Source organism: Heterocephalus glaber, unplaced genomic scaffold (assembly GCF_053883595.1).
Source record: "Heterocephalus glaber isolate CG9 unplaced genomic scaffold, H.glaber_assembly_v1.0 deba00000347, whole genome shotgun sequence".
NCBI classification, from domain to species: Eukaryota; Metazoa; Chordata; class Mammalia; order Rodentia; family Bathyergidae; genus Heterocephalus; species Heterocephalus glaber.
In genome coordinates this window covers 21,352,727-21,376,344 of record NW_028258143.1, presented here as the reverse complement: position 1 = coordinate 21,376,344, position 23,618 = coordinate 21,352,727, and the positions used below count along the sequence as shown (strand labels likewise).

Genomic DNA, 23,618 nt, shown 5'->3' with positions numbered 1-23,618 from the left:
AATGGCAGTGCTGATGATATGGGAAGGAGGGAGGCAGAGGAAATACAGAGGAAATAAGAATGAATCCTTAGTTGAAGCTGGGTGATGGGTACTGTACTTAAAATCATTCTATTTTATATATAGATTTAAATTTTTCTATAAGTGAAAAACAGGACTTGGGCCAATCCCTTGGAAAGCCTTCATTCTCTTGATGTATCCCATTACTTGTTTTGAAAACTTCAGCCTGTTAGGGCCATTTCCCTCAAAATTTTATTTGAGGCTTACATGTTTGAAAGACCATATTGTTTATTTATTTATTTTGGTACCAGGGATTGAACTCGGGACCTTGTGCTTGCAAGGTTATCGCTGGGACCACTGAGCTAAATCTCTGGCCCCTGAAAGACCGTATTGTAATCTATCTATTTACCACTCAGTAATAGAACATATTCTTCCAGTACTTACAAATCTTTCTCGTTCTCCTAAATTGTTACATAGTATAGCAGCTTGGAGAACCTCTTCTCCCTTCCTGCTTAGTTTCTTTTCTCCTATATCAGAGTGTTTGAAAAACACTCTGGATTAAGTAAGAGAAGTATGTTGAGGAAGATGGTTATAGGCTGAGGAAATGTAGAGACTTACAGGAGGGAGAATGAAACCTCTTATGACCTTCCATATCATATTTAGTTGCTTGTGCTCTAAAAAATGTAAGATCACTCCTAGTAACTTTTATTGGTTGGGGGGTGGAGAGAATGGGATTGAACCTAGGGCCTTTGGACTGTTTCTTACCCAGCCCATGTTTACCACTCCTTCTTTTTGGTACTAAGGAATTGAACCCAGGACCTTCACACTAAGCTATCTCTTCAGCCTGTATTTTATTTTCTGAGACATCTTGCCAGGTCGCGCAGGTAAAACTTGAACTTGCCATCTTCCTGCCTCAGTCTCCCAAAGTTCTGGGATTACAGCCATGTGTCACCACACCCAGCTTCCAAAAATTTTAAAAGTATTTATTTTGAAACAGGGTTTCACTGTCACTAAATTGTCCAGGGTGGGCTTGAACTTTGCAATCCTCCTGCTTCAGCCTCCCAGAGTGCACAGATTACAGGTGTGCCTCACCACACCCTCTTGTGATTCTTTCAATGGAGAGCTAAGGCTTTTTTCTTGGGATTTGAGTCTTTTGAAGTCCCTTGTTTTTTCTTGGGGGAAAAATCATTAAAGTGCATTATCTTTTTTGTTAGTCTCATAGTTGTCTTTCTCATACCCATTTTTAATAAATGAAAATGTAAATTAAAATATTAAGGACTTATCTTTACAAGGTTTTTGCAAAAACGCAATACTCTATACTCACTGGCTCATGTGATAATTAACTAAATGATATAATAAAGATATTGTGCCTATGAGGAGGTTATTTGGATGATGGTTAAGAAAGCTTCAGTCACAGATGCGATTAGGAATTAGTGCAGAGCCTGGGCAGGTACAACTCAAACTTGAAATCATTACGATTGACACACTTGTTATACAAGTGTTAAAGATGTCCTCATATCCCTAGTCCCCCAAAAGAATAAAACCAAACACAAATGACACACTAAAAATGCTTTGCAATGTATGACTATCAAATGACTAGTGTCTTTAATTTCCAACATCTCGTAAGTGTAAAATGTTACATCATTTTATATTAAAAAGTGAACAACAGATACTGCTATGGATGTAAGACAAGAAAATACAAGGGACCAATAAAGATATGAAGAGCTACTTAATCTTTACACACAAGAAATGAGTGTCAAAACATTTCATCTATGAGATGAGCAAGTAAATGAAGTTTGGTAACAGTTATGATTAAGAATGTGGAGAGTTTTTTGCTTTGGCTGGAACATAAACTGGAATAATTGTCTGCAAGAAAAATTACACAGTATTTATTGATATGTAAAAAAGCAGGTGCTGTATGATCTAGCAATCCTCCTGCTAGAAATTTATCTTATACACATACAGCAATGACTAACAAAATCTGCGTAAGGATCATCATAGCAGCATTGTTTGTATGACCCAAACTGGAAATAAACTGAGCATCTATCACAAAATTGTTATGGTATATTCATATGATGGAGTACTAGGCAATGATCTAAAAGAATGAAGACCTAAATATGCTGATATGGAAATATTTCAAGGTGAAAAAGCAAGTTGCTGAACATACTGTTTAACCTTGCTGGCATTAACAAAATGTATATGTATATGCAAATACTGAAAAACATGCCCTCCTTCCAAAGAACAAGGAATTGAAGAGGCTGCCATTGATTTGAGGGGGTTTTTCTTAGGGATAGGGCATGGGGGAAGAGGCTGTTACAAATCATTCCGGATTTTACAAGGGTTTTTTCTTTTTCTGAGATGGGATCTTGTTATGTTGTCCAAGCTGGCCTTGAACTTTTGAACTCCTGGGTAAAAGCCTCTTGCCTCAGCCTCCTGAGTGGCTGAGATTACAAGTGTGCACTACCAGGTCTGGCTTTCTCATAATGGATTTTTATTATATCCATTAAGAACAGAGACATAGAATAGTCATAAATCTTTATTTTTGTCCTAGTTACCTAAGTGATTATTTTCTTTCAGATAAAATGGCATACTTGATTGCACCTTGGGGAAGATGTGATCAGGCTGATCTCAGACCTATAGACACAGATTTTCTGAGTGACAAGGTCTTACATAAGTGTTAGTAGAATAAAAGTACTGGTGTTGGGAGAAGAGAGGAATCAACAATGGCTAGTGGCCACAATGCAGGAGATTCTCTTCAGACATATTGTAATTTTCTAAATCCCTTTTAATTCCTACTCACTCCCTTCATTCAGATACAACCAGTATGCAAACCAGTAATCCTGAAATCAATTTCCTGCTTATCATTCTCCCCATACTTCTTAAGTGATTACATAAGTTAGAAAAGCCCAACAAAAAACTCCCATAAAATAATCTTTTTTTTTTTTTTTTTGGCACTGGGGATTGAACTCGGGACCTTGTACTTTCGAGGCAGGCAACGGATCCACTGAGCTAAATCCCCAGCCCCCCATAAAATAATCTTGAAAAACTCCTACACTTTAGATTACTAAAGTACATCTTTATTTTGCAATTGAACATTAAGAGTCACAGCTAGTTTTTATCACGTTTGTACCTGAACAACTACTTTTCTCAAAATGAAATACTGCCAATAATATATGTGTAATAGTATTTCACATAGTATAAATTGCTTTTAGGACTAAAACAGTTTCAATTCAAACTAGTATTTTTATCCTGTTTGCTTTTGGTATTTGTAGATCTTTAAAAAGAAACATGAATGGCAGGAATTCTAGTTTTTTCACTGAAAGTAAGACAAATTCACAAGGCCTTTCAAGCACACAGTAAGCTGCAGTGACAAATGCATAGTAAGAATCTCAAAGTATCCAGTGTTGACCAAATTCAAGCTTACAGATTTTAAGTTAACCCTTAGCTTCTTCGCTTAATTATGAGAATGAAATAGTGAAAAAGATATTTTTTGTTGAAATGAGAAAAGGTAGTCTAAAAAAATTAAGAGACTAATTCCATCTTGCTATTAGCTCAGTAGAAACATCAAATGGCAACAGAAATGTAAAATATTTTAATCAGGAAGTAAACTAGACTTTTAACTAAGCAAATTTCCCCTTCATATTTACATATAGCACCTATTACAAGAAAATAATCCCAAATTAAAATATCCTCTACATAGAAATAATTATTTTCAAAATTTGTTTAAAAATATTGATGAGTACACAGTAAGCTATCAGTCCTAAAATTAAACCTACACTGTAGAAAATGACTAGCTTTTCTTATTTGATAAGATTACAATAGATCATAATTGTAATGTTCCGATGCTAGAGAACACGGGGTTGGGCAGTTTTATTTTTTAAAGCAGATATATTCTACTGGCAGAAAATGAAAACAGCTCAATGTAAACTGTTTTAGCCTCTTATGTCTTGCCCTTTGTCACATATATAAACTGTCAGAACTTCTGTCCCCTCAAACTTACTGATGATAAGTATCTATTTAACTCCTAGGTATTACAATGAAAACAGGTTTCCAAGTATTCACTTAACATACACAAGATGCAAAGCAGAAATGGTTATAGTAAACCAAACTTGGTTGAAACTAGCTGAGACAACTCAGAATCTAGCAACACAATCAACTGGATGGCCTTTATTATACTATGTAAGTTACAGAAAGGTGGCAAAGCTAAAATCGTACAACTTACCTTTTATATATCAAATAAGCTATGAAGAGATCATGTGAAGTATTTAAACTTGGGTCCAATCTAACGAGCTCCAATACTAATCAAATTTCTTCTGTATTTACAAAACTTCTAGGATAATTATATTTTTAAATGTATAAATTAAGTCAGTAGTAAGCATGAAATAAAGTGCTACTATTTGAAATTCAATAAACCAGTCTTAGCACTGAGATTTGAACTATTCTACAGAATTAAAAAAATCAAATAATCTTGCCAACTCACTTAAGGTTAAGACAAGATGGGTACCAAGGAATCATAGGACTGGAATGAAATTTTCTTGTCCAGAAAAGCAAGTAACTGGGACATTAAAATTCAAGAGTAGAAACCAAAATGCTTCATCTGATAAAAGGTAAAATAGTCTCAATTGTGACTACAGTGGATATGGAGAAACCATGAATCACCAACTGTTTGGGCCTAAGGACTGAGCAGGGCTATCTCCTTCTTAGTGGCTTCCTGGTTATAATTTTATGGTAAAATTTGGAAATTCCAAGGGTTGAGGGAATCTGACACTAAATTTCCTAATAGCTGTAGCAAAAGTTAATGAAGAAAGATATCATTTAGTTGTTCAGGGTATTTACTTCATATGAGAGTTAAATTAGTGATTTTGAAAAAGTTGGGAGAGTTGGATATAGGTGTCAACATAGCAAGTCCCAATTAAATCACGTTTAATGAATGATTTACTAAATACTACTACCTTTTAACAGAACTACTAAACAATTTCATCATGTCTGTAGAGGTTAGTTTAAAAAGGTTTTTTTGTTCAGCTGAATTAATAAACTTTTAAGCACAGAAAGCACCACTGCTACAAGTCTGAGTTGGGTTCAGTGGCCTTATGCATCTATGACATGATAATAAAAGGGCAAAACCATTTATCATATCAGAGGCTTCTGGACACATTACTGCAGTGAATCTTAGGCACAGTTTTCTGGCTTCACCAAAGTCAAGTTCTCACAACAATGCTGCCACAGTGACAAAGCTTGGGAACTTTCCTCCCTAGTAGATACATAACAGCAGCATGTTTATCCTCACACACAAACATTCTTCCACACCCTAGAAGTCTAGAATTTAAATATTTTACACTTAAAAACAGTATGTGCAAAATTTTCTGGAAACTTTCTAATCTTGAGCCAAAGCAAAAGAATATGACAAAGAATGCACATTATACTTGAATGCTTCAATAATGATTACTCTTGTTTATATAAAAATTATTTTTTAAAATTGCATTTTGTGTAATGACATATTCTTTCCTTTCTTTTTTCCAATGCTTTGCAGACTTTCTCAACCTGTAAGAGTATCCTTAAAATCAAGTCATAATTCTAACATTTGAAAGATACATTCATTTTCTCTATAGCATGAAAAACATACAAATATCATTTTATCCCTTTAAACAATGAAATTAAAGAATTGACAGTTTCAATCTTTTGTCCATAGAAAAATATTTTATCATTTACAGAACGACAGGAAAACTCCACAGTGTTTAACTGAAACTTTGATGAATGTAACAAGGCTTTCAAACATTTTCATTCTTGTAGCAGAAATTTTAAAAGGTTTCAGGAAATTAAATGTTTGAACTCTTCCATAAAATTGCAGTCTTTAACTTGCAATACTGGTAGTAACTTTCATTATATAAATTAAAGAAAAAGATGGTTTACTTATGTATGCATTGAACCATGTCTAACCAATGCTGCTGGACTATACCCCAGCAGATATTATTTCTAGCTGCCCATTTAGCCTGCATGACCAAAATAAAAACTTCAGAATCAACAGTATTCTACAGTAGAAAAACATAAAAATAAGATAGCAGCAAAGATATATATGGAAACATAAACATTTTAGTATCTACCTAAAACAAATTTACCAAGACTCTGCATTTTTGGCAAAATAGGGGTTGCTGTTTTTTTTCTGATAATATTAAAAGACATTATTATAATTGCTACTGAGAATAAATGAAGTCTACATGCAATAGAAATTATGTTAATAGTTGTAAGTGTGTTAAAAGAACCCAAAACATATGATTTAGGGATTAATTTCTTGGGCTGTTAAAATTGCCTAAATTATCTATTAGCAATTTTTTCTCAAAAATGTTTTAGGATTATATAAATTCCCTTGAATCTATACAATTCTCTAACAATTTTATAAAGTAGGTGGTATAACTTGTGTAGTAATCACATTCAGACACCAATAAATACGTCCCACAGATCACTAATTCCAGTATTTGTTATATTAATTACATGTAACAGAATAAAATAGCTATTTCATTTGGAGGAAGACACAACAAATGGTTCCAGAAATTGTGGCTAGCTGAAACAAATGTGGGAAGTAAGCAGTATTAAAATAAAGTATGTATTTTACTAATGTGGCAGCTTATAGAAAAGCATGTGGTGGCATCATTTATCTATGTCTTGTCATTTAGATGTTTGTCCCAACAAATATTTACCATAATGTATTTACTATAAGTGATTTAAATTCAAATTAACAAACTATAAAATAACTGCTAGAAAAGAATCTGTAAACATATCCACATTATTGTGGTATAAATAATTTTTACAAATTCAAAACTACTTTGGCAACCTTACCATCACAATATTTAAAACATTCAAAATAGATAATAGCGCACTGTTATAAATTCATGTTTCTTCTCCTTCCTGATAAGAGTATAAAACAAGTAATGCTTTAATTCTATTAGTTCACTTATGAATATAAATTATTTAATTATGAGGATGTATGTTCTAAATCTTAGTTCTGTTTTAAATGCTTTTAAAAATTAAGTCTTCACTTGCAGTTCAGGGTGTTTTCCCACAGCATACGTATTAGCCTAACTACTTAACAAAAGCTTATGCTTTCTCTCAGGGAAGCATAACTAGCAAAATGGAGTTAGGGTCCTAATTAGGATCATTTTGGAAACCTATTTATTTTCTAACTTAAGTGACATCTCCTAAAGTTGTCATAGTTATGAAATGAAAACACTGCCTGAGCAACTTCTCAAGTTCAAATAAACAAATTTACAAGAATTTGATATTCACATGGGCTACAATTCACTGAAGTTCTAGTATAATAAAAAGAACATTAGATTGAAAATTAGAAAACTTTTCCCTTCTTGTCTTGGCAGGCTACATAAAGGAAAATTTTCTTAGGCTGTTTACTTGGCTTTGATTAGAAACGGACGCACTGGTTTAACAAATACAACCAGTTCTTGAGAATGCAAAGCCTATTCCAAAATATTCTTCATCCTATGTACACAGTGCTGATACAAATCAAATACTCAATAAAATGCTTGAAATGAACACAGAAAAACTACCCTAAATCAGAGAGGGAAGTAGTTTTTCATTAACACTCCTTAGCATTTATAAAAGCCTCCTGATTCACAAATAATTATTTCCACTTTGAGTATATGGGCGCATGGGGGCAGCTGTGACTAGAGGAATTGGGGCAGTAGTTTACATACGAGAAATTTGGCATTTTTATCAATCAGTATTACCTTGTGGATGGAGTCTAGAACTACTGGGTTTATGAAAGCTAGCATTATTTCTAGAAACCTATTTAGATTAGTAAGCAAGTTAAAAAATTCTTAGGTTTAATGGATAAAGTTTTATCTGCTTGACAGAGAAGCTTAATTAGCATATTCATTTTAAGGAGTTCTGAAAGATAATTCATTTTAAATTTAAGTGAGATCCTGATAAATATGCCTTTATAAAAGGATCTTTTTCTGTACATGAAAATACTGATACAGGGTACCTTCCAGATGAAAAATTCGTGCATGAGAAATTTGAATGTAATTCTATATTTCAAATATATTGTCATTTCAAGATGGGGGTTAATGATTAAAAAGGGAGCTGCACTCATTGCCAACAATTACACTCAACCTCAGAAGTATAAACAAAACCCCTAAATTAAAGACAATCATCTTTTATGTCTACACAACTGTTACCTTTTTTACTTATTGTGTCATATTCTGTCCATAGTCAAAACTGACAGATTTTATTTTTTAAATTTAGGCCAAAACAACTGTCAAAAGTTTTTAAATATTCAGACCCTAAACATGGTTTTTCTTTTTCACTTTTAATTTGTAATAGTGTTACATCGGCCTAAATTAATGTTGGTAGAGAATGGAATGTTAAATAAAGTAAGACTACAGTTAATTTATTATCTTACATTGTCTTGAGTATGAAATCAGGAAATATGTAAGAGAATTTCTCTTTGACATAAAGGTTATGTTTCTCTCTTTTAAAATAGACAAAATATTTTAATATGACAATTTATTTGATATCTTGGGTGTTAATGTTAGGAGCTTAACTTTCTAGAATTTATTATTGTGGATTTTTAAGAGGTGAAATGACATCATCTAGGTTTACTAAAGATTTTTAAATCGTATCAATTTTAACCATATCCATATAAAATAATCATGTAAGAAGCTGGGGATGATTGACACATGCCTGTAATCCCAGCTCTCAGGAGGCTGAGGCAGTAGAACTGCCATAAATTCAATGGCAGCCTGGGCTATCTAGTGAGTTCAAGGCCAGCCTGAACTACATAGGGAGACTCTGTCTCAAAAAGCAAAACAAAACAAAAAAATTACACCAAAACAACAAAACCCCAAACAAAAATCAAATAATTATGTAAAATAATGATTGAGTAGGTGGGCAAATGTTCACTTATATTAAACTGGACAATTTAAAGTTCTATCTCACTAGACTTAAAAACAGAAAAACTTGTCAAAAATATACTCATCCTTGATGGGACTCAGATCCTCTCAAGCTGGACAATCAAAAGTCTCCTTACCAACATGCTTATAACTTAAAAAGTATATATAAGCTAGAGTAATTTAAATGTACACAAAAATAATAAGAAAACGCTCATTTTTGTTTTTGAGGGGTCACACTTAGAAATCAGTCAATAATATTTAATTCCTTGTTTGAAGAAACCCAACCAAAGACTAGTGCAGAAAAAGCTTGGTATTAACTGAGTACTGAAGAGCAATACTTTAGTTATGGATAGGAATAAATCACAACTATTTAATTGTTCTCTAACTTTAGCTTAGAGTATCAATATTTGTCTTGAACATACATGTTACACGCCATTTCTAAAGTTAGAAATAAAATAAATATGAAACTTGAAGAATAAGCTGAGCTGCTAAACTGTAACCCCTGTCCCTCAGTAAAGGAATGTTTGGATTTTGAACAATTCCATAACAGCAGGACATGAACTCAGTAGAACACAATTTTAACTCTGCTTCTTATAGCAAAATATTAAGTACTGAGTAAGAAACAGAATTTCTTTACCCTTTTTTCACTGCATAACTCTCAATACAAGAAGCTGTTTTTTTAAAAATGTGAACTTATTCAAAATGCATAAAAATGTCAGAATGTACAATATACATACACACCTCCTAGTGGGGTCAAATGAGTGCCTTTTCATTAGACATACAATGAGATCTCAAGGCACTTAAGGGGTTAAGACAATGCATGCATTCTTTTACATCAAGTATGTGAAATCACATGATTTGGAATAAGCCAACCATAAGATAAATATAAATTATATTATTAAATCCAAGAAAATTTGTAGATTCATATTTTACTTTCTATAAGATGCTGGTAAATGGACAATATGCAGCATTTCCTGGGAATAGTAACAAATTCCACCTTTCTTCTTCTGAACAGCAGGTCTCTACTCGGGGGGCAGGGTTGTAGGGAAAGATGTGCTGCATCCATAGGCAGTGTATTGGCTAATATGGAGAATGATATTGCTAAAATTTTAAAAATAAAATCTGGTAATCAGTATTAGTAGGTACATAAACCACCAAAAAAGACCAGAGCTGACTTGTGATGTTTACTTCTTTTTGCTTTCAAGATACAGGTGTACACCAGAGATGAGAATTCTGAGCCTTGTTTGTGGCAATTCTACCAGAAGGGGACTGCATGGCACCACCACAAAATTTCATAAATTACCCTGAACATACTCAGTTATTCACTATTTGTTCGGAGCAAAGCATGAAATAGTCTTCAAACACATGAATTATAGATTTTGAAAGAGTGACATTTTTAAACAATAAAGTGCAACAGTGCTGAAGTTTTTCAAAGTTTTTGTGAGTTCTTTTTTTTTTTGAGATGCCATTTCCTGTGAGCAGTGTCATGGCACAGTAAATATAATGAGAAGTAGTTTTCCAACACATATCCCAGAACTTTTGTTTTCTTATTTATTTTATGATGGTGTTAAGGGTTTAACAAAGCCTTCTTCATAAACTTTCAAAATAGCTTCACATACAAATCTGTATTGACTCTGAAAAATAAAATACAAAAAATAGAATTAATCAGAAACATCAGAATACACACACGTGTGCCAAACAAAAGCAAAATACCCCCAATCTTAGTTAGCACTTGGCTTGCTTAAAAAGGAAATGCAGAATGAATTAACATTAAGATACAATTTTTTACCAAAAGATGGGACAAAAGTAAAAGTGCAACATATTTTATTGACAAAATTCACCTACACATGACTGGTATGGATGCAAAATACTACAAACTCTCTGAAGAAGAATTTGCAAACATTTAACAAAATACATTATTACTTCTTTTTTCTTTTTTGGCACCAGGGATTGAACTCAGGACCTTGCCCTTGTGAGGCAGGCAGGGATGCCACTGAGCTAAATCCCAGCCCCATTATTACTTTTTGACACAGCCATCCCACTTGCAGGAACATATCCAAAGGATAAACTAGAAAAAGAAACTGAAAACACATATTGACAGATGAGGCTGTTTACTTGATTATTTATAACAGAAAAGTTACAAACAGTTCAAACTGTCATCAGTGAAAGTTGGGGTAAGTAATCTGTATCTCAGTGAAAAGGAAAAAAAGTTCTCCATACAGACTACTATACAGGATTGCAGAATATTTTAAGTAAAAAAATCAAGGTATATAAAGTTTGTATAACAGAATATTTTTGTAAAATAAAGGGGAAAATATAACTATCTATATCAGTTTAGCTTTTTTTGGGTGGTGGAGGTACTAGAGATTGAACCCAGGGCTTTCTCACTGACCCACAACCCCCCTTTTCTCCTTTTCTTTTCTTTCTTTCCTTTTTCTTTCTTTCTTTCCTTTCTTCTCTCTCTCTTTCTAACTTTCTATTTATTTATTTTTTTGCTTAAATTATTTTATTGGTACATTTTAGATATACAATATGTTTATATTTATCATTGGGTGCTTGTACCTGTACATGATGTATCTTAGTCCTTATTTTTTCCCCATTAGCTGTGGACCCTTCATCCCCTCCATCCTTCCCTATTTACATAGACTGTTTCCATTTTTTTCTTTTCTCATAATTTTTCCTTTTCCTTCTTTGCTTTCCCCTTCCCCTCCCACTTCCTCTACCCCTCTGGACCTTTTCTTCCTATTTCAAATTATCAATTATTCATTTTAATCTTTATTTACACTTTCAGTTTCTCACACTAGAGAAACTACTCAGTATTTATACATGTGTCCTATTTATTTCACTTAAAGAGTATGGCCTCAATATGCATCCATTTAGCTATAAATGTCTCTAGTTTCTTGTTCTTTATGGCTGAGTAGTACTCCATTTTATAAAAAAACCCACATCTTCTTTATCCAGTTTCCAGCTGATGGGCACTTGGGTTGTTTCCAAGCTTTAGCTATTACGAACTGTGCTGCTATAAACATGGGTGCACATATATCACTGTGATATGATTCTTTTAATTCTTTTGGGAAGATACCCAGCAGGGGAATAGCGGGGTCAAGACAGTTTCTTGCTAAACTGCCTAAATTGGGCTTGAATTTGCAAACCTCTTGCCTCAGGCTACCAGAATGCTGAGATTACAGGTGTGTAGCACTACTTCCATTAAAAAAATAAAATAAAACAAACAAATAAATAAAGCAAAGATAAATAATTTAAAAATGGTTTCTTTTTTTGGTACCGGGGATTAAACTCAGGCCCTTGTGCTTGCAAGGCAGGCGCGGCATCACTGAGCTAAATCCCTGGCTTTAAAAATGGTTTTTTAGGGGTGGGGATTTAGCTCAGTGGTTTCTGTGCCTGCCTCGCAAGGGCAAGGTCCTAAGTTCAATCGCAGGTACCAAAAAAATAAAAAAAATAAAAAAAATAAAAATAAAATAAAAATGTTTTCTCATAAAGACATAGACTGAAGAGGAAGCATGAGGCTGGACTTCATTAAATACATTTTTCTTATTTTCCAGATTTTACTTTAGAACTATGTATTATTTTATACCTTTATATTTTATATTAATTCTAAAATTAATTTTTAAAATTTCTAAATATTGAATATATAAAATAAAAGTGTATATTTCTAGTTAATGGCATAACCACATAAAGGGGAGTTATTCCAAGGGACTTTATGACACTAGCTCTTGGAGGATATATCTAAACGTAAAAAGAAGTGTGAAAAAATTAAAAACTATCTTTAGTAGCTACACTGTTGTCCTGTTAATGTCGTCATTTTGAAACTGTTGGTGTGCAATTTGAAATAAAACAACAGAGTACTTATGTTATTCTAAGTCTTTCATTGTTGGTATTGAAGAAAGCCAATATTCTTGCTAAAGGAGATAAAAGTATCAGAGGTGCTAAGTAAAACCACAGAATCAATATTAACTTATCACATATATATTTTCCTAGCTCTGGCAATTGAACATTTCAGGAAGAGCTGGGGGAAATAGCTCAGTGTTAGAATGTTTACCTAGCATTCATGAGCCCCTGGGTTCTATCCAACCCTGCAAAATCCAAACAACAATCAAACAACAAAAAACTGTAGTAAATTTTATGATTATGTGTATTTTACAATTAAAAAGAGAAAAAAAAAACCTATTATGAAAGAATGTAGCTGGGCCTGGTGGCACATGCCTGTAATCCCAGCATTCAGCAGGCTGATGCAGGAGAATCTCAGTGAGTTCAAGGCCAGTATGGGCTACACAGTCAGTTCAAGCCCAGCCTGAACTGAAATTTTACAATAAAGCCATATTAATCATAACAGTAGAATAAGCCCAGACTGCATAGTGAGACTGTCTCAAAAAAAAAGAAAAGAATATAGATTGAAAAGCAAAAAACTCAAGAAACTGTTAGCAAATCAAATAAAGCAACACATAAAAGTAATTGTACATTAAATTGAGGTGATATTTATCTCAGGAATGCAAGGTCAACTTAACAACCAAAAATGTAACACACCAAAAATATGATGCATCACAAAAATGTAAGAATAAAACTCCCATATAATCATTTCAGATGCAAAAAAAATTTTTTGAGAAAATTAAACACCTTTTCAGGACTGAAATACTTATCAACTAGTACAGAGGAAGTTCTTTAACCTGGTAAATAGCAAAAACTCTTGTTTAACATTTCTAGTGGTGGAAAACCAAAAGCCTTCCTGATAAGATCAGGAAAAGTGTTTTGGCCTCGCTACTTGTTATGGTTTAAATACGAAGCATCTCCAAAGACTCATGTATGGAGTGCTTGATCCCCAGTGTAGCATGCTCTGAGGTGGGCCCTAAAGAGGTGACTGGTTTAGGAGAGCACTAACCTCATCAATCCATTGTTTATAGCTGAATGGGCTATTAGGAGGTGAGGTTTAGTTGGAAGAAGTAGGTCAGTAGGGGCTAGGCTTTGAAGGATATATCCTGTCTCAGTTCTTTCCTCTTTCTTGTACTCTTATTCTCTCTCTGGTTCCTGGCTGCCATGAGGCGAACAGCCTTCCTCTGCCACACCCTTCCACCATGTTTCTGACTCACCACAAGCCTAAAGCAATGGAGTCAGCTGAACATGGACTGAAACCTCTGAAACCATGAGCTGAAATAAATCTCTGCTCTTTTAGGTTATGTCAGAAATTTTTTCCCAGCAGTGAAAATACATCACTTCCATTCAACACTGTACTGGAGGGTTCTAGGCAGTATACTTATGTGGGGGGAAAAAAAGGGAAAGGAAGAAAAAAAGGTATCTAGATTGAAAACAATAGCTTTTAGCAAGGTTGTAGGATATATGATCAGTAAATAAAATCAACTGCATCTCTATGCCTTTGCAGTGAATAGTCCAAAAATGAAATTAAGTAAACAATTCCATTTACAATACCATCTAATGACAAATTCTTATGAATATAACAAAAGAAGTATAAGACTTGTGTATTAAAAGCTACAAAACACTATTGAAAGAAATTAAAGACCTAAATAAACAGGACAATCCTGTTGTAGTTTGGAAGATACAAGTATCATCAATAAAGCAATACTTTCCAAACTGATCTACAGATTCAACGCAATCCCTCCCAAAATTCTAATTGGCTATTTTTGCAGGAGGGACAAATTGATTCTAAAATTCATATGGAAATGCAATGGACTCAGAAAAGTTAAAACAATTTTGAAAAAGAACAAAGTTGGATATTCATATTTCTTGATTTTAAATTTTACAATAAAGCCGTATTAATCATAACAGTAGAATAAGCCTAAGAGTAGATATTCATATCAATGGAATAGAACTGAAAGCCTAGAAATAAATCTTTATATTTGTGGTTAACTGATTTTTTGAAAGAGACCTGAGACAACTAAAGAGGAAAAAACAGATTTTTCAATAAACAATGTTGGGACAACTGGATAACCACATGCAAAGTAGTAAAGCTGGAATCCTATCTCAAAAATATACATAAAAATTAACTCAAAACAATAGTCCTAAGTATGAGATCAAACAATGTAAAACTCGGGCTGGGGATTTAGCTCAGTGGTTCTGCTGCCTGCCTCGCAAGCGTAAGGACCTGAGTTTGATCCCCGGTACCAATTAAAAAAATAAATTAAAAAATAAATAAATAAAATAAATAAAAATGTAAAACTCTTACAACATTTACATCTTTGTGGGCTAAGTAATGATTTCTTAGATATAACATCAAAAAGCAAGCAAGCAATGAAGAAAAATATAGGTAAACGGGACTTCATCAAGATTTAAAACTTCTGGGGACAGGGATTTAGCTCAGTGGCACCACTCCTGCCTCACAAGTGCAAGGTTCCTGAGTTTGATCCCCAGTACCAAAAGAATAAAAAAAAATTTAGAACTTTTGTGCTTCAAATGCTAAAATCAAAGTGAAAAGACAGATAAAAAATGTTTGAAAATCATAATTTGGTAAGGGACTTCTATTCAAAAATATATAAACCAGTGATAATTTTAAAAAAGGAAAAAGATTTGAACAGTTGTCCCTACAATAGCTGAATACAGAATTATTATATGATCCAACAATTCTACTCCTGTGACTACCCAATATAAATGAAAATGCATGTTCACACAAAACCATACATATAAATTTTCATGGAAGCATTATTCATAACATCTAGAAAGTGGAAACAACCCAAAGGTCCATCAATGGGAGAATAAATCAAATATGTTATAGCTATACAATGGAAAATTATTCAGCAATAAAAAGAATGAAGTACTGATCCATACTAATATTATGCTAATTAAAAGAAGGAAAACAGACCAGACTATATGGTTGTATTCATGTGAAAACATCCAAAACAGACAGAGGTTAGTTTTTGCCTAGGCTGCAGGTAAGTTGGATGTTAAGGAGGTTACAGGGCAAAGAGGAATAATTACTATGTGTGGAATTTTTTGTGGGGTGATGAAAATATTCTAAAATTAAATATAGTAGTGGTTGTGAACCTCTGTGATACACCACCAAAAGGAATGCTAAAGGGGTAAAATTTGTAGGTGGGTTTATATTTCAATAAAGCTGTCTCAAAGAAAAATGCTATGATTTATATGAAACAACTTAAAATCTGAATACTGACTACTTGATTTTAGGAATTATTCTTCATTACATTTAGGTGAAACTGATATTTTGTTGTTTAAAAGAATAAATACAGTTGATATCTAAGATTTGCTTCAAATATGGGAAAGTGAGTTCTAAACAAGTTATTCATTATATTGTCTGCTTTTGTGGTATATTTGAAATCTTTTATAATTATAAGCAAAAAAAGTGGCAGGCAGTTATTAAAGCACCTAAGTTACTCTGTTTCAAGTAATCTAACCTCCTCTAATAACTCTAACCTTCCACAATGGCTTAATTAATAAAAAAAAAATCTTAACATTAACTCTAAAATTCCATAATTCCTCTTTTGATTCCTACAGGATAATTAAGAGTCAGTGGAGAATATAATAAATAGCTTAATTTCTAGGCTTTTTGTTGTTGTTACAATTTAAGTTCTTATGTAAAAAAAAAAAAAAAAAAAAGGCAATTCCATCACAGGCATTTGGCTGAAAACAGGCCCACCACGATTCTCCAGTTGAATATTTCATCTGACTAAGTAATACAAGGCAAGTTCCTCTGCATCTGTTTAACACTCAAGATTTAACATGCTATGGTTGGGGATTTAGCTCAGTGGCACCACGTCTGCCTCGCAAGAGCAAGGTCCTGAGTTCGATTCCCAGTACCAGAAAACAAAACAAAACAAAAAGATTTAACATGCTATTCATTTGCATTGTTGGCAAAAATGTTTCTGTAAAAGGGCAGATATTATTTATTTTAGAAATTACAAGCCATATGGTATAATATCTTACAACTTCTTCACCTGCTTTTGTAATATGAAAGCAGCCGAAGACAATACATAAATGAGCATGGCTGGGTCCCACTAAAGCTTTATTTACAAAAACAAACGGTAGATCAGATTGGCTCATAGGCAAAAGTTTGCTGATCCCTGTGCTCAGGGTTATTAGCTCCTGGTAAGGAATTAAAAAAATAAAAATAAGATTTAGAATACACAATGATAACAAAAACCATCATGTTGAGGATACACGTGTGTACATGAAATACAGTACTTACAGGTGTTTGGATCATCATGGCTCGTTGATCTCTCATGGTTCTTACAATGTCTAGGGGATAAACTGGCTGATTGCATTCAATGAGACACATGGCTGTTTCCATAGTAATAAGAACCCCAGTTCTTCCAATTCCAGCACTTTTAAAAAAGAAAAGTATGGGCAAGTCTTACTGATAATATTGTTAAAATTCTTGTGACTTATATACAGACAAATGAAAGTACTGAGTCATAATATAGAACAATTATGTAGCAAGACAAATTTTTTCTTTATTACACAGCTCTTTTTTATTAGTATAGGTTTGTGATACATAATAATTACATTCATCTAGGGGAATAGGTATGTATACATATTGCATCTTAATAATTTTTGCTCCCCTTTCTCCTCTCCTTCCCCTCTCCCTCCTTCCCCAGATCCCCTTCCCATCACCACAGAGTCTACCTCTTTGTTTCCTATCATCTCTCTTACTTTGCTCTTTATTTACATTTTGGGTTTCATATGTTAGAGAAGCCATGGGATATTTAATCTTCTGTGTCTCATTTATTGCACTTAGCTTTATGGTCTCAAGAACCATCCATCTTCCTACAAATGACTCAAATGTATCTATTATGGCTGAATAGTACTCCATTGTGTATATATACCGTATTTTCTTTATCCTTTCCTCTGCTGATGGGTATAAAGGCCATTTCCATAATTTAGCCATTGTAAATTGTGTTGCGATAATCATGGGTATGCATGTATCAATGTAATATGGCTTTAATGCTTTCAGGAAGAAGAGGTAATAGCTGGGTCAAATGGAGTTTCTGTTTCTTTTTTTTGAGCCCTTGATAATAACCATTCTTAGTGAAATAAGATGGAATCTCAGTGTTGTTTTAATTTTCATTACTCTGATGGCTAAAGATGTTGAGCATTTTTTCATGTATTTATTGGCCATTTGTACTTCTTAGAAGTGCACGTTCATTTCAGTTGCTTGTTTTTCAACTGGGTCTTTTATTTTAGGGACTCAATTTTTTTTTTAGTTCTATACCAGTCTTCTGACCAAGTATACAGCAGTTGGCAAAATTTTTTTCCATTTTGTAGGCTGTCTCTTCACTCTGTTGGTTGTGTACTTTGATGTTCAAAAGATTTTTAAATTTGATATAATATCGTTTGTTGATTCTTGGTATTTTATCTTGTACAATTCAGGTTCTATTCAGAAAGTCCTTGTCTATGCCTATGTTTTCAAAATTTTTCCAGTTTTTTTTTTCCAGCAGATTCAGGGTTTATATATACATATTTTTTTTTTTTTGTACCAGGGATCGAATTTGGGACCTTGCGCTTTTGAGGCAGGAGCTGGAACCACTGAGCTAAATCCCTGGCTAGGGTTTATATTTTTATATCTAGGTTTTCAATCCATTTTGATTTTATTTTAGGAAAAGGTGAAAGATATGGATCTAGATTCCATTCTTCTGCACATGGATAACCAGTTTTTCCAGGATTCTTTGTTAATGAGGCTAACTTTTCACCAGCATATGTTGTTGACCCCTTTGTCAAAAATCAGACGGTTTAAGGTGTTTGGGTTGTTTCTACATCCTGTACTGTATTCCACTGGTTAATGTGTCTGTTTTTTTTTGGTACCGGGGATCGAACTTGGGACCTTGCACTTACGAGGCAGGCTGCAGAACCACTGAGCTAAATCCCCGGCCCACGTGTCTGTTTTTGTGCCAGTTCCATGTTATTTTTATTACTGTATCTTTGTATTATAACTTGAAGTCCAGAATTATAATTCCTCCTGCTTTGCCCTTGTTCATGACTGGTCTGGCAATTTTATTTTAGGTCTCTTCTGGGTCTATACAAATTTTAGGATTTCTTTTTTCTAGTTGTGTGGAGAATGCTGTTGGTAATTTTTTTTGGTGCCAGGAATTGAACTCAGGACCTTGTGCTTGCCAGGCAGGCATGGTGCCACTAAGCTAAACCCCTGGCCCGCTCTTGGTATTTTTGATTGGGATTGAATTGACAATATTGTTTCTGTCTGTTGAAGAACAGGGGATGTCTTGCATTTTCTAATGCCTTCAAACTTTTTCAGGGCACTATAGTTTTTGATATAAAGGTCTTTAACTCCTTGGTTGGGATCATTCCTATGTATGTATGCATTTGGAGCTACTGTGAATGGCATTTTTTTTTCCTGATTTCTTTCTTGGTGAGTTCATTGTTGTTGTACAGGAACGACTGATTTTTGTGTATTTATTTTGAATCTTGACACTTTGCTAAATTTTTTTGATTAGTTCTAAGAATCTTCTGATGTAGTTTTTGGGATCTTTTATGTAAAGAATCATGTCATCTGCAAATACAAATAGTTTGACTTCTCCTTTCCTATTTGCATCCATTTATTTCTTTGTCTTGCCTGATTGTTCTAGTCAAAATTTTGAACAGGAACAGTAAGAGTGGAAACCCTTGACTTGTTCATAATTTTAGAGGAAACGTTTTCAGTTGTGCCTCATTTAATATGATGTTGGCAGTGGGTTTGTCATAAATGGCTTTTATTAGTTTATGGGGAGGTCATTATCTACCTATTTTTGTCAGGGTTTGTATTATGAATGGATGGTGGATTTTATCAAAAGTTTTTTCTGTATGCTTTGTGATGATTATGTAACTTTTATCCTTATTTCTATTTATGTGGTATAAATTACTGACTTGCATATGTTGAACCATTCTTATATCCCTGGGATGAGGCCGACTTGGTTAGGATGTTTTGCATCTATTTTCATTGAGGAAATTGGCCGGTAGTTTTCTATTGTTGAGTTCTTGTCCAGTTTTGGTATCAGGATAATGCTAGCTAGCTTCAAGGGATGGGTTTGACTATATTCCTTCCCTATCAGTTTCATGAGAGAATTTAAGTATTGGTGTTAGTTCCTTCCTGAAGTTCTGGTAAAATTCAGCATTGAATCCATTGGGATTTTTAGTTGGTAGGGCTTTTATTTTACTGCTTGTTATAGTCTGTTCAGAGTTCACTGAGACTTCTTGGTTCAGTTTTGGTAATTCATGTGTCTAAGAATTTATCCATTTCTTTCAGATTCTCTAATTTCTTAGAATATAAGTTTTCTAACTAGTTTCTCACAATTCTCTACAAGTCATCTTCTGAAAAGGTATAAACATAATGAGGAACTTCCCTTAAAAATGCAAAATAACAGAATTATAATAAATTAACACATAGGTAAAAGACAATATTTTATACTTTAAATAAGTTAATGTTTTAAACAAAATTTAATTTTAATGAACTTTACCACTGAAAGAGTCAAGAACTCTTCGAAGTCTAATTATTAACCATGAAACTACTGAATACTTAGGAAAATGAAATGGATAAAAATGTTTTGCCTCTCAAATATTTGGTGTATAATCTGTTTTGATGATTTGAAAATATACACTTAAAATGTCTAGAAGATTTAAAGGTAAAGGATAGCTCAATATATCTTCTAAATACAACACTTAAACATGTGGTTATGTTAGGGAGGAAATAACTTGGCTCCTAATCTTTGGGTCAGTGGCAGTGAAGGTTGTAGTTGATTCTTTCAGGGAAGGGGACACTTGGGTTTGAAGGGAAGGAATGTAGCCTACCATTCTTTACCTAGAGCCCTCGGAATTATGTAATAATATTTGGACGGGTCATTCTAAGAGGTGGGAGTACTCAATGAACATCTTTAAGAGGGGCCACAAGTAAGGAAGGAGTCTCCTACTGGGTGCCTATGTTAGAGCCTGAACATGTGCCTCGAAATTAATATGTTGAAACTTAATCTTCAGTGTGACAATATAAAGAGGTGGGACATGTAGGAATTCATTAAGTGATGAGGACAGAGCCCTCACAGATGGGATTAGGCCACATATAAAAATATGAAAAGGGCTTGAGGGAGTGGTTTCACTTCCCTGTCCCTTCCACCTTTTCTGCTGTATAAAGACATGGCATTTGGCCTCTGGGAGGATGTAGCCATAAGTCACTATCTTGTAAGCAGTCAGCAGTCTTCACCTGATCCCAAATTTGCAAGAGCCTTGAGCTCAGACTTCTCAGTCTTCAGAACTACAAGAAATAAATTTTTGGGGCTGGGGATGTAGCTCAGTGGTGCTGTGCCTGCCTGGTCCTGAGTTCAATCCCTGGTACCAGAAGAAAAAAAAACAGACAGAAAGAAATAAAATTTTGTCCTTCATAAATTATCTAATCTCAGGCATTTTGTTGCAGCACCAAAGAGACAACCTACAACACTGTATTTCATCAGATCTAAATTATAATCCATTGCAAGACATGTTCCAATTTCAGAGATATTAAAAATGAAAAGCTTCAAGAACACCTGAGGAACTTTATGAATACCAAACCAGCACTCCAAAAAAATTTTAAACAATATCCTAGGAAAAGACAATGAGAGTCACAATGCTATGAAGCCCAGCAAAACGAATCCATCAGGCAAGACAAGAAATTAAATGCAAAGGGGACAATCCAACAACAGGAAAAGGTCATGACACGGATAAGTCAATATATATCAGTTATAACCAATGTTAATGGTCTCAATTCACCAATCAAAAGAAACAGATTGGCAGAATGGGTCAAGAAGCAATATCCAACAATATGCTGCATACAAGAAACACACTTAATTCAAAAAGAAACTCATAGACTGAAAATTAAAGAGTGGAAAACAATACTCCATGCGACAGGAAGCTGAAAAAAAGCAGGAGTAGCTATCCTATTTGCAGATCAAATGGATTTCAAACCAACACTAATTAAGAGAAAAAGAAGGCCACTACAACAGCCTTATAAAGGGAACAATCCAAGAGAAAGAGAAGGCAATCATAAATATGTATGCACCAAATACCAGAGCATCCAACTATATAAAACAAATATTAATGGACATGAAAAATCAAATAAGCATTAATACAACAGTAGTGGGGAACTCAATACCACACTGTCACAAATAGATCAACTAGACAGAGAATAAACAACGAAAAACTAGAACTCAATGAAATTCATGAACAAATGCTTAACAAATGTTTATAGCATGTTCCACTCCAAAAAATTAGAATACACATTCTTTTCAGCTGCACATGGGTTGTTCTCCACAATAGTCCACATACTTGCTCACAGAACATATTTAAGTAAATGCAAAGGACATGAAGTTATCCCCTCTATATTATCAGATCATTGTGTGATCAAATTGGAGATCAATAGCAGAAGAAATCACAAGAATTTCACAAACACATGGAAATTGAACACCACACTCCTGAACAACCAATGAATCACAGAGGAAATTAAAAAAGAAATCAGTTTCTGCAATTAAATGCCAATGCCAATATAACATTGGAATTTATAGGACACAATGAAAGCAGTCTTATGAGGGAAATTCATAGCAGTGAATAATCATATTAGGAAAACAGTGAGCTCAAATAAACAACCTAATGCTGAACCTCAAGCTTCCAGAAAAAGAAGAGCAGGACAAACCTGAACCTCATAAAAGGGAGGAAATTCAAGGGGTAAAGGAAAAGGGAAAGTGGGAGGGGTAGAGGAAAGGAAAGAAGGGAATGGAATTAATATGAGAAAATGAAAAAAATGGAAATAAAGTCTTTGTAAATATGGAGGGGCGGAGGGACTGAAGGGAGGGCAGGGGAATGGGGAAAAAATAAGAACCAAGATACAGTATGTAAAGGCGCAAATTTCCAATGATGAATGTCATTATATTGTATACCTAAAATGTACCAATAAACTTAATAATATAAAAAGGGAGGAAATTATAAAGATCAGAGCAGAAATCAATGTAATAGTAAGACAATGATACAAAAAAATCAATGAAGCAAAGAGTTGGTTCTTCGAAAGAATAAAAACTGACAAACTCTTAGCCAACCTTATCAAAAAAAGGAAAGAAAACACCCAAATCCATGCAATTAAGAATAAAAAGGGTAAAATTACAAGGGACCCAGCAGAAACACAGAGGATCCATCCATACCTATTTTGAGAACATATATGCCAATAAGATCGAACAAAAGAAATGGACAGATTTCTAGATACATACAAATTACCAAAGATGAACGAAGAAGACCTAAAAATTCTAAACAATCCCATATCAATCAACGAAATTGAAAAAGTAATTAAAAACTTAATGAAAAAAGCCCAGGTCCTGATACTTCACTGCTGAATTCTACAAGACATTTAGAGAAGAACTACTGCCCCTACTGTTTAAACTCTTCAATGAAATTGAAAGGGAAGCAATACTCCCAAATTCATTCCTGGAAGTAAGCATCACCTTGATCCCCAGAGAAAGGCCCAACCTAAAAGGAGAACTATAGGCCAACCTCACTAGTGAACACAGATGCAAAAATCCTTAATAAGATACTGGCAAATAGAATGCAGATCAACAAGAAGATCATACATCCTGACCAAGTGGGATTCCTCCCAGGGAAGCAGGGATGGTTTAACATATGGAAATCAATAAATGTAATACACTATATTAACAGAGCCAAGGACAAAAACCACATGATCATCTCAATAGATGTAGAAAAAGCGCTCAACAAAATCAGACACCCATTCATGATAAAAACCCT

At 33.9% G+C, this 23,618-nt stretch overlaps 1 protein-coding gene across 3 annotated transcripts in view; it reads right to left on the bottom strand.

Moving 5' to 3' along the window:
* Positions 1-10,068: 10,068 nt before the first annotated feature.
* Positions 10,069-23,618, bottom strand: part of Ptpn4 (protein tyrosine phosphatase non-receptor type 4) — a 192,836-nt gene continuing 179,286 nt past the window's right edge. For all 3 annotated transcript variants that reach the window (XM_004836053.4, XM_013076728.3, XM_021236579.2), the window contains 2 exons: positions 17,065-17,200; positions 10,069-10,531 (listed from right to left, as the gene is read on the bottom strand). In XM_004836053.4, the coding sequence (XP_004836110.2) occupies positions 10,454-10,531; positions 17,065-17,200 (214 nt within the window). In that variant the 3' untranslated portion in view covers positions 10,069-10,453. The remainder of the gene's footprint in view (positions 10,532-17,064; positions 17,201-23,618) is intronic.